The 13,039-nt window shown below is 36.1% G+C and overlaps 1 protein-coding gene across 1 annotated transcript in view; it reads left to right on the forward strand.

Moving 5' to 3' along the window:
* Positions 1–13,039, forward strand: part of LOC125231879 (sodium-dependent neutral amino acid transporter B(0)AT3) — a 55,978-nt gene that overhangs the window by 28,192 nt on the left and 14,747 nt on the right. Inside the window, exons 2-3 of the mRNA XM_048137472.1 lie at positions 4,440–5,111; positions 12,014–12,375. Coding sequence (XP_047993429.1) covers positions 4,440–5,111; positions 12,014–12,375 — 1,034 coding nt within the window. The remainder of the gene's footprint in view (positions 1–4,439; positions 5,112–12,013; positions 12,376–13,039) is intronic.

A 13,039-nucleotide genomic window follows, 5' to 3' on the forward strand; every position in this document is an offset into this window, starting at 1 on the left:
TTTGCAGATAACTAAACAAAACGTTATCACTCTCCCATAAAATTGTTTGATATATACAGACAGCGATTTGTTTTCCTGAAAATTATAACCATTTTTGCAAAGCCCCAAATCAGCTTCATAATATTAAACTCATCCGCCATAACGAAAAGTGATTGACTGAGTGACTTTTGATGCTACGGTAAAAATCGTCAAAAACTAACAAAGTTATTTGGAATCCTCAATATTCGGTACATATTGATCATATTGAGAGAATTCAAAATAAATTCATTAAATGGATGCACTACAAGTTCGAATCATTTGTTAGTGATAGTATAGTAAGTCTCAAGCTGCGTAGAGAACACAAAGATGTGATATTTTTATTTAAATTATTAAATAATTTGACTGAGTCGCAATATCTTATCAATAACATTTCGTACAGGTGCACCAGCACCCGAACTAGAACCAATGCTCTATTCGCAATACCATTCTGTCGTACTAGGTATGTAAAGAACTCCTATCTTGTTAGAGCATGTTCAACTTATAACAACAAATACTCAACTTTTGATTTATTTAGTACAAAACTTGGTAAATTTGTTTCTATGGTAAAATCCAATACTAGTATCTAATTTCTTCAAAATTATCAATTTTTAAGTGTTTGATCTGTAGATATAATACGAGTACATCAAATCTATGTTGTTGCTTTGCTTTACTTCGATGCTCATGTTTTTGTTTCTTCATTCTTTTCCCCACACTAATTGTTAATATACTTAGTAATAGTAATGATTAAAATTAAGTACCCTTTGAGCAATTCTGCTTTATTCCATTAGTGGAAACTGTTTTGGCTCATGTGTTAGTCATGTAACCTATATTATGTAAAATTGTAAGCTGTTTGTTTCCCAATAAAGATAAAAAAAAAAAAAAAACAAATGTATACGAACGACTAAACTCTTACCCAAATGCAACGGCAAAAAACAAAAATAAACCAGCGAAAACATCGCGTGACAAGATGAGAAAAGAGTAAAACATATGAATTAAAACCTGGTGACAAATGGTCGCCTTGCCGAGCTCCGCGCACTGCACTGACCCAACTCAACGACGCTGACGTTTTCCGCGCTTCTGAATATTTATACATATTTACAATCCGAATTTACACGAGTACCTAGTTACTTTTATTTGACGGGCAGTGTTTATCTTATACTTTTAAACGAGCAATTCTTGTATATTTATTTATTTATTTATATATACCGACGATCTCGGAAACCGCTCTAACGATTTCGCTGAAATTTGTTATGTGAGGGTTTTCGGGGGTAAAAAATCGATCTAGCGTAGCCTTAAATCCCGGAAAACGCGAATTTTCGAGTTTTCACGAGTTTTTCTTTCGCGTAAGTAAACGTAAAATATGGTCGTTAATTTCGTCGCGCGCGCATCGATTCCGCTTAGCTCAGTCGTACGAGGTCGGTCTAATGTACGCAGATAGATCGTAGGTGTCAGGGTTTCGAATCCCGGCCAGAAATTAAGTTTTTGTTTTTTGTCTTTTTTTTTGTTTTTGTATTTATAAGAGTTTTTTTTAATCTAAAGATGTGATATATTAAAATAGAACCGAGCGAAGCTCGGTCGCCCAGATATTTAATTAATGATTCTTAATGTGAAGCTATAATCCCATTATAATTCCACAATGATAACAAAATTTAATTATGAATTCTCCTTATTATTTTTTCTTTTTATGAACTATTGACTCAAACTAAATAAGAAATAAATAAAACTAACTGTTACTCATTTCAATTATTTAATAAAATTGCAATAGAACTATTAATTAGATAATATATTGTATAAGTCATAAGTTAAGTATAGCTTTAAGAATATTGTGTGTCCTTACAGGGCGTCATGTACCTACCTATATATACTTGTAACACCTACTGTATCATGCACATGACTACAATGAAATAAAGAATAAAGAATATTATTATTTATGTGTTTCATACACAGAGTGGCCCGATTCGAACTTGAAGATACTTTAAATATTAGCTCTAGATAGGATATAGACCAGATTTATGTCAGTGTGGAAAAAGTGACGTTTTTGTTTCAAGAATTGAAGAAACGTCATTTGGAACGTGACATTCAATCAATATCGAATGTAGAAGTAGAGCTAATAATTAAAATATATTTGACGTACATTATACTTAGGTATAAAGTTCTTTTGTGGGTCACATGGTTGTAGGTTTTCCTTTTTTTTACTTACACTGTACACTTAGCTGCAAAAACATTAACACAAAGACAATGGCGCCGTCAGTTACGATCATTATTCTCGTCAAATAAACCATCAAGTTTGAGTGACAACTCCGCACGCCTACCATATCGCAAGTCAGAACCCCTTTCATAAGCCAACATTCAAAACAAATTCAACATGAATATCAGTCCATTTCACTCGCACATAGCGCTTTCTTTTAAACCAAGTCTTTTGGTCTCATCCCAGTCACTTGGGATCAGCGCAGCATGTCTTCCTCTTCCATACGTTTCTGTCACCCGCTATCTCATTTCGTTTCATAGCATCTCTCAAACAGTCCATCCACCTCTTCCTCGATTTTCGTCTCCCGTTACTTCCTTCCATATTTTTTTTCTACTACTACTATCTACATATATGGTGCCTGCTTCTTGTTTTCTTTCAGATATTTTGATTCACTGAGCTGCAGGTCATAAAATTCCAAAAATAATAAAGAATTTGAGTCTATTCGTAATCTGTAAAATACTTCACCGACCATTCCCTTTCAATGTTTTATACATTGAATTTAAGAATGAGGCCTTAAACTAGCGCGCTTGCGTCAATGTAATTCAGATCTATAACGGCATAAGTATGCTTACGATATAAACTACATATGCTGTTTTTTAGCGTTGTGAGTGACTTCCATTCATCACTGACACACACAAGGCTCTGTGTGACCTTTTTGCTCGCGTCTGCAGGTGATTGTCATTGCTGCAAATATTACTGAGTGTTTGCGTTTAAACTTTTGGTAGCAACGGGTGGAGTGACTGGGACTCAAAATTTATTGAGACAAATGGTACTTCTTATGAATGAAGAGGCATTGTTACACAGATATAGAAACAAATTAAAATGTAATGCACAGCATGTCCCGAGGGTTTGAACATATAATTGGTATAATTGATGGTTGTGTTTTGTTATCTACTTAGGCATAATACTTGTACTATAATTAAATTTAAAAAAATGGACTGTAGTAACTACCTACTAATTACCAGTATAGGTACTTAATACTAAAAATACTGAAAAAGAGAAAATTTGGTGTTTATTGAAAAAAGGTATATAGAAACACTTAAGAAAGTCACCTGTTGTATGTGTGAGTGACGTGTTCGAATAGGCGTTTGTTTTAAAATTAGTAACTAATTTTAAATATGTGTTCTCTATTCGAACACGTCACTCACACATACAACAGGATATACCTTTTAGAATTCAGCTTTGGAAACACCAAATTTTCTCTTACCTTTTCAATAAACATTTTTAGTATTAAGTACCTATACTGGTAGTTAGTAGGTAGGTACTACAGTCCATTTATTGAATAAACTTTCTCTTGGTTTTTTTTTCACTTAAAATGTATGACCAGCCGATGCTTCACTTACACCTTCCTAAGTTTCTGGACCATTTTCCGCAACTCACGTTACCTCACTTCCCGAGCCATAAAATTATTTCACAGAAAAACTTAAGTCCCCATTTGTTGACGCGTGAAAAGGACAAACCGGCTTCACTAGATTCAGTTTAATACATTTTACCCTTTCGTCGAATACTTTTCACAAGTCATGTTTACGAATTTTCGTTCCACGGAAAAACAGGCAGAAAAGGAACTCCTTAAAGAGGTCATTTAAATTTTCCTGAAGAAATTTTGTTATCTCTGAGGGAGAATTTGAATTGAGAAATAAATCGGAATAGGATAATACATATTTAAATAATATTTTTTGATACTTCGTAGGTATCAAGTAAAAGTAATAGAAATATGGGTGCTGAATATTAATTTACAAGTCGACTTAGACGATTGTAATGCCACATAAAGCCGTTTATCTCGAAGTTCCAGTTGTTGTTGAGTTTTGATATGAATATCCACGCCTGATAATAACTTCGGCGGGATCCAGTATTGTTGGGACTAATATAGGAACGTTTCAGCCATTTGCCGGTCCATGTGATCAACTTGTAATCTATAGGCATACAAAAGCTAAAGCATACAAAACAGGACTAGGTACTCTGTAAAAAGTTATATAGTTACATTAATACTTGTTGAATTGATAACCCCCTCCGTTATTTCGTCGGGTAACAAAGTTTGCATTCGCTGCTGTGCTTATTTATAACTCCATCTGTGTTAGCAACGAATATTTTCATCATAAACAAGTCCATATTATAAATTCATAAAAATATACCACGAGCATATCAATAAAACCTTTTTCTCTCTTTGTTGTAGGTCAGCAGTCCAACCCAGTACTTCTGGTACAGAACCACCCTCCAGATATCCGAGGACATCAACCACCCCCAGACCTTCAACTACAAGATTGCTCTGGCCCTCGTCATAGCCTGGATCCTCGTCTACATGTGCATGATCAAGGGCATAGCCTCCTCAGGGAAAGTGGTCTATGTAACCGCCACTTTTCCTTACATCGTCCTAGTTATATTCTTCTTTAGAGGCATCACTTTGAAAGGCATGAGCGATGGATTAATACATTTGTTTACTCCGAAATGGCACACGATATTAGACCCAGTAGTTTGGCTGGAAGCAGGCACGCAAATCTTTTTTTCTCTCGGATTAGCATTCGGAGGTCTAATAGCATTCTCCTCGTACAACCCAGTGGACAACAACTGCTACAGAGATGCAATAATGGTGTCCATGACGAACTGCCTAACGTCCATGTTCGCCGGGATCGTGGTGTTCTCGATAATCGGGTTCAAGGCCACGATGGTGTACGAGAAGTGCCTGGACGTGAGGAACGAGACCCTGCTGGAGCTGTTCGGCTCCGGGTACAGGAGCATGAGCTTCCCGGAGGCTGGGCAGATGGTCACCGTGGACTTGAATGGGAATCTGACGAAACTGGTGATGCCGCATCTGCCCGAGTGCGATCTGCAGAAGGAACTGGATAACGTAAGTTGGAACTTTTACTTTCTCGTTTTGTAGTTGCTGTTATACGGCCTAAGTCGTAACCTTGACATAGCTTTAAGGTATACTTAAGCCCCGACATTGAAAAATGTTTGAACTTGGAATTAATTGAGCGAAAACGTCGATAAAGTTTCAAGTTCTGGTTTTGACGAGGGTACTTGGGGTGCGTGATGTAAACCTTTGTATACAGTGTAGTAATTATGATATTAAAAATCTATTTTTAAATTACTGAGTCGATTGCTACCATTAGCGACCCATAAAAATGCATATGAAGCTATCAACGATTTTCAAGCAGCTATTACCGATTGTGTTATAAGTATGAGTAATTACCTGAACGCCCAGCGAGTACACAGTACAGCAACACCTAGTATAGTGGCATAGTCCACAGGTAACGGGTAATTTATTAAAAACATGTTCAGCATTGTCATCGAAGATTCATTTCTATTGTACCTATTCCTACCTACTTTTGTACCTATTCATATAACATTTTTCACGTCTATCATGCCCACTAAGAAATAAAACAAAATGAAATCACAAATCAAAACAATTATATATTGTGTTATTTTAAACAAAACAGTATTTTTTAAGCTTAGAAACAACGTAACTACTTATTTAGGAACGATCGGTCATACCTTCTCATGGTTTGTAATAGCGATTTCTATGAGTCGTTGAAAGAATATGTAAGCACTAACGTAAAATGTATGACCGACCCATATTAAACAACATTATTATTGTTATTTTATTATTGTTGTGGCTACTAAACACTTTGTTATTACGTGATATTCAAAATTTTTGACATAAAATCAGTTTTTATGGGTAAAACTCCTTCACAAACAATGTCTTACACAATATCCGTTTTCCAAAAATATTGTTATTTTAGTAAACTTTACTACGTCAAAAGAAGAAAACTAAGTACAAATGTGTATGTCGTTAATAGCTTTTTGAAAAAAACTATTATTTGGGTCTCAAATAATCTATAAACATACTTATGTTCCTAAAGAATAATATTGTAAAAGAAAGAAAAACTTAACATGACGTTATAGTCATTACCGACCTATGGGTCGTTGATAGCTGCTACTACTAAAACTGATGAAGCTATCACCGCCCAAATTTAATTTCATGTTTTATGTATGTTAATGGATGTTTTTTAACAAATCGTGATAACCAATCTATAATTTATAAATGACTGAATATAATTAACAACAAAAGTAAATGTAAAATAGTCAATTGTTAACATAAACGTCTTAGCCAGATAAGTCAAATCCTTACTTGAAAGTGCAAGCGCCAGTATGGAATGTCCTTCTTCTTCGGTACCCACGACTTGATTGACGTATTATTATGATTTCTCGAACTACCACTCAAACTAATGTAACACTACCCTATACTCAAGAAATAAACGCTTTTAGAAAATAACCTACCTACCCTCACGTTACTAGTGGCAACGGATAAATGCCGAATTACTTATTAGATCGGTAATACCTTCCGATTTTCGATGGAGCGTTAATAGCTGCGTTTACCCTATTATTACTAGTATGTAGTAATATGTTTTACCGGATATCTATTGCTTACTTTTACTAAATCTACATAGTGGGATATTGGATTCTGTGATAAAATGTTCATGCCCTCTCGACTAGTTAACCTTAACTGGGTCAAAATTAGCATTTAACACTCATGTTTAAAATTACAACTAAGTTTCGCGCATATTATACATAGATACATACCTACAGTATATAGCAGATTGTAACTAAGGTATGAAAAGCAAAGATAGTGTATGAGTGCATTTGAATAACTCTCGATAATTTTATTAATATACAACTTGTCATAAACTCCCCTGAATGCTCACTGCAGTGCATTGTTGACAAATTACATTGTAATTCGAGCACATTAGGGAAACATGCAGAGAGCAGAGATCAAACAATAGCTCATGCAGCGTGCAATTCTCGCAAATTAGGGAAGTATGCAGCGGCGGGGCCGGCTGCGCCCGGCGTCGGTCAATCGATACGACCCCATGTTGCAATCCGACAGGGTCGTCAGGGACACATTGGATGAAGTAGAGGCTGACGCTGTTTTCAACGGCGTGCAACCATTTAGCAAATCGTTTTAAACTATGTTGTAGGTATGAAGAGTAGAGTAAACTACGGAGTTTTGAAGGTACGAGTATTATAATAATAATAATAAATAACTTTATTTCGAACCATCAAGTCCATAGGGTTAGTAAATACAACAACCTATACATCTATTGTTAGTAACAAGAAAAGATACAATCATTAAACAAAACGAGTGGTTAGATCAGTTACCCAAACGCGTTAGTTCCGCGTAGCACCATTTCCAATCGCATTGTTCCCCAAACGCGTTAGTTCCGCATCGCGCCGTTTCCAGTCGCATTTTTCCCCACTAGAGTTTGTTGTCGTTCATGTATGTTTCTATTGGCATGTATTGACAGGCGATCCTTTATCTAACAGTTTTTTTTCCTAATCGTTTATTTTACCAAGAGCATTTACCACTTGTCGACATTCGTCCCATAGCATTTTTTTCTATTCGATTGATGTTTCAGACGCAAATATTAACAGTCGCTCTTTTAAATAGGTTGATCAACAAAAAATAGTTACGGAAAATTTATATTTGTCATTGTTTACACAGAAATCAAATCCGAGATTAGATATCCATTAAGGAAACTTAAGATTTAATATATTAAATTTAATGTTATTGTTTCCTCGACGATGTCAAAACTAAGGTAATCGAATAAATTTGTCTCGATAAATGTTACGAACAAATACACCGTGTTTTTATTGAACTCCGTTAACTTTAAGGGCGGCTCCTGATGAAAACCTAACTGCGTGTCGAATTTGATGGAAAACAAAACAAACACGGTGTATCAAAACATTACATGATCTTTTTGTTTTTAGAGGTTTTAGGTAGGTAATGCTGATTTTAAAAATAATGACTAATTTGAAACCATGATTGCAGAGCTGCAGAGTTAGCTTTGCCTGAATTTACGCACAAATTGACTACCTGTCAACTTTCAATCGAGAATTAATCGTAAAATCAATCGATTAAGATACGGATTAAATGAATTTCAATCGTATGTTAGGTCGATTAATTTAATCGCGATTAAATCCATCATTGACTAATTTTGACGATTTTTTTTAATCAATTAATTAATTAGTCGAATAAAAAGTTAATCGATTAATGCCCATCTCTGGCTGTACTATTTCTAATTTCAATTATTCTATGTCATATTTTTTCCTGTCAATATTCTTTCGATATTCATTGTAAATATACCATAATACATCGTTTTTATTAAATCTGGAGTTTCTACGACATAAACCCGTTATTCCCCGGCAACAGCCAGAGATGGGCATTAATCGATTAACTTTTTATTCGACAAATTAATTGATTAAAAAAAATCGTCAAAATTAGTCAACGATGGATTTAATCGCGATTAAATTAATCGACCTAACATACGATTGAAATTCATTTAATCCGTATCTTAATCGATTGATTTTACGATTAATTCTCGATTGAAAGTTGACAGGTAGTCAATTTGTGCGTAAATTCAGGCAAAGCTAACTCTGCAGCTCTGCAATCATGGTTTCAAATTGGTCATTATTTTTAAAATCAGCATTACCTACCTAAAACCTCTAAAAACAAAAAGATCATGTAGTGTTTTGATACACCGTGTTTGTTTTGTTTTCCATCAAATTCGACACGCAGTTAGGTTTTCATCAGGAGCCGCCCTTAAAGTTAACGGAGTTCAATAAAAACACGGTGTATTTGTTCGTAACATTTATCGAGACAAATTTATTCGATTACCTAGTTTTAACATCGTCGAGGAAACAATAACATTAAATTTAACATATTAAATCTTAAGTTTCCTTAATGGATATCTAATCCATTGAGTAATTATTACTTCGTATAGAGGAGCTATAGCAAACAACGAACGTGTCACAGCCTGTAAGCTGAAGGCGGGGCGAGGGGGCGGGGTGTGAACCAATGGCCTGCTTCCGTAACGTCGCAAGCGCTACGATTTTACTCGGCGCTTACGACCTTTCGGTCGCGATGATGAGCCCTGCATAGAGTGCATAGATTAGAAGTCGTAGTATAGAAGTGACATGGGTTTACATGGGCATTTTTTTAATTTATGACTCTCAATTAGCGTGAGTTGTTAACAAATAACATAAATCGTTAGTTTTGTAACGACAATCAAGCTTGAAATCTGTATTTACTTAAAAGTAAACTTTTTTCACTTCTGAATTTAGATTATAGCTTAGTATAATTTACATAATTAAAACAAAAACGATATTTTTATTGAAATACCATGCTTAATTATCGTTGCAAAACTGACAGCGATTTAACTTTTTTTTGACAACTCTGTGAGTCAGGCAGGTTAGGTACTGCACTTACATTTACATACTCACATGAAATTCGACACGCGTATTGAGAATCTGTTATAAACCGACATGTCGGAAAACTCTGACAATAATAATTAAATAACCTTTTTTGCGTCGAAAAATAGATATAATTTCATGTATGATAGGAAACTTGAACTAACTTGCGATATTGTCACGTCTGCTTTTGTTGCATTTTTTAGGGTTCCGTAGTCAACTAGGAACCCTTATAGTTTCGCCATGTCTGTCTGTCCGTCCGTCCGTCCGTCCGTCCGTCCGTCCGCGGATAATCTCAGTAACCGTAAGCACTAGAAAGCTGAAATTTGGTACCAATATGTATATCAATCACGCCAACAAAGTGAAAAAATAAAAAATAGAAAAAAATGTTTTATTAGGGTACCCCCCCTACATGTAAAGTGGGGGCTGATATTTTTTTTCATTCCAACCCCAACGTGTGATATATTGTTGGATAGGTATTTAAAAATGAATAAGGGTTTACTAAGATCGTTTTTTAATAATATTAATATTTTCGGAAATAATCGCTCCTAAAGGAAAAAAAAGTGCGTCCCCCCCTCTAACTTTTGAACCATACGTTTAAAAAATATGAAAAAAATCACAAAAGTAGAACTTTATAAAGACTTTCTAGGAAAATTGTTTTGAACTTGATAGGTTCAGTAGTTTTTGAGAAAAATACGGAAAACTACGGAACCCTACACTGAGCGTGGCCCGACACGCTCTTGGCCGGTTTTTTACTCTTTGGTTTCAACGAAACATGGCCGCCGCAACATGGCGCTTCGGCATGAGATTATATTGATACATTTTTTGAAAAGCAAGCGTGTTTAAACAAAAATGCAGTAAACCTACGTATGAAAAGTCAATCCTTGGCTTTTGTTAGATTTTCCTGAGCAGTTTGTACACTCTCACTACACATGACGGCATTATTTAGACGAAATATTTTTCATTGCGATACGTCAAACTACCTCAGCCGTTCGGCACAGACTAAGCGCGTTTGTGCCGATCGGCTCTAAGTGTTGTTACACAAAATCAAGTTGAGGTGCCCTCTCTAGTTAACATAATTACTCAAAGATCTAATCTCGGATTTGATTTCTGTGTAAACAATGACAAATATAAATTTTCCGTAACTATTTTTTGTTGATCAACCTATTTAAAAGAGCGACTGTTAATATTTGCGTCTGAAACATCAATCGAATAGAAAAAAATGCTATGGGACGAAGGTCGACAAGTGGTAAATGCTCTTGGTAAAATAAACGATTAGGAAAAAAAAAACTGTTAGATAAAGGATCGCCTGTCAATACATGCCAATAGAAACATACATGAACGACAACAAACTCTAGTGGGGAAAAATGCGACTGGAAACGGCGCGATGCGGAACTAACGCGTTTGGGGAACAATGCGACTGGAAATGGTGCTACGCGGAACTAACGCGTTTGGGTAACTGATCTAACCACTCCGCTTGACTAGGGGCGAGTCACACCGCTGCGCCAATGTACTTAGGATGCCGTTTGTGCTGCCTCGACTGCGTGTGAGAAGTGACGCGATACGCTTCCTCATGATTGCGTAAAAACAGTCTGTTCTAGCCTCTGCAAACATTGCTGAGGCGCTACAATACCGCGGCAGCCTAAACAGCATCCTAAATGCATTGTTGTATTGGACTCTTAGAGCGCTATATGCCCGCTGCGTAAAGTTAGCCCACAGACCGCACGTGTAGAAAGTTTGACAAAAAGCTTTAAACAGCACGAGCTTCACTTCTTTACTAGCACGTGCAAACCTGCGGGCCAACATGTTACAGCGGACACAAAGGGCCCTGCGTTCCCTCTCGATGTCCTCGACGTCAGACAGTGTGTCTGTGACCCATTATGATTACCAGATAAGCACGTGCAAGTTGTAGAATGAGCTTCTGAGGTTTTCCCCTTGCGACATGGGGTTCTTTAAAAAGTAGGCATTTATTTATTTATCGTATGGCAAGTTTACAATCTACATGCAAATTATAACTAGGAATTGAAGGTTTCTTATAAGTGGCTCCTCTTATATTGCATAATTATGTCCATTCGCATACCAATTTTATACTTAAAAAAAGAAAATCAGCTTTGTGCTAAAAGTTGAACAATTTGTCTTCTGATCGTGTAATTAGATCGGACGTCTGTCGTGCATTCCTCGCGAAAGTATTTTGGGAACAATTTTACAAGGATTGGCCAAATCAAGCACGAGCGATCACGGGAGTGAGACAACCTTTAATATGCAGGGTTAAAGGCAACTGTCTGCAAAAATATTGTTAGGTACGGAATACCTAGTAGGTTATGCCAAACTCACAGAAAGAACACTCAACTAAGTACTTATTTAGAACAATAAATATCTACAACGAGATAGTTGGTTTTGACTTTAAAAATGCTCATTCTAAGCCTATTTGAATAAAGAATATATTGAAGTCGAAGTCTATCCCGACAAATATCACCTACTAACAATGCCTTCTCCTTCCAGACGGCCTCCGGCACCGGTCTAGCTTTCATCATCTTCACCGAGGCCATCAACCAGTTCCCCGGCGCGCAGTTCTGGTCCGTCCTCTTCTTCCTGATGCTCTTCACGCTCGGCATCGACTCACAGTTTGGAACACTAGAGGGCGTTGTCACCTCCATCGTTGATATGAAACTCTTCCCGAACCTAAGAAAGGAGTACCTTACTGGAGGGATATGTCTCATATGCTGTTTATTATCTATGGCATTTGCACACGGCGCTGGGAGCTACATATTCTTGCTATTTGATATGTACAGCGGGAATTTCCCACTGCTGATTATTGCGTTTTGCGAGTGCATTGGGATTTCGTACGTGTATGGGGTTAAGAGGTGAGTGGTAATTTTTTAAGCATTTTGAAGTACATACCTAATCACATTGTCTTTTTTCTGTACCAGTCAGGGTATCAATGAGACCATATTTTTTATTTTTATAAAGATCAACTCGATAGGTTTTCGGTTTGGACTGTAGTACCTACCTATTAAATACTTTCTTATTCGCATGTATTTATAACGTGTAAATAATTCCAAATAATGTTTTCGGCGCCATTCAATATTACCTTAAAAGCAGGTCATTTGCAAGTAATAAGTTTTCTTGAACTTTTAATTGTTGTTGTTTGTTTGCTCTTAAAGTATTCACGTCTCGGCAAAGTTGAAAACCTTTTAGGATACCTTGTAGGTCTGCTACAGAAAGCTATTTTGGTATGAAAGGACTTTTAGGCTTCGCAACTTTCGCAGGAAATTTAAAGTATCTTAAGAGTTGGTATTGTTATATATTACAATCAAAATGATTAGTTAAATCGCTACAAACTGGTACTAAAACGATGTTCCAGTTACTTAAGTAGGTATTTAGGGTTTCAAAACTAGCTGTCTTATATTTAGTTATCCTGTGATTACTAAAATATTTCCTTATTTTGGAGAAGAGGGAGGCGTCACTGATTTATTAATGAATTTTATTGTAAAAGCTTCACTGGACTCTCAGAACGAGTTGCGTTAC

This window comes from Leguminivora glycinivorella, chromosome 12 (assembly GCF_023078275.1).
Source record: "Leguminivora glycinivorella isolate SPB_JAAS2020 chromosome 12, LegGlyc_1.1, whole genome shotgun sequence".
Taxonomy (NCBI): Eukaryota; Metazoa; Arthropoda; class Insecta; order Lepidoptera; family Tortricidae; genus Leguminivora; species Leguminivora glycinivorella.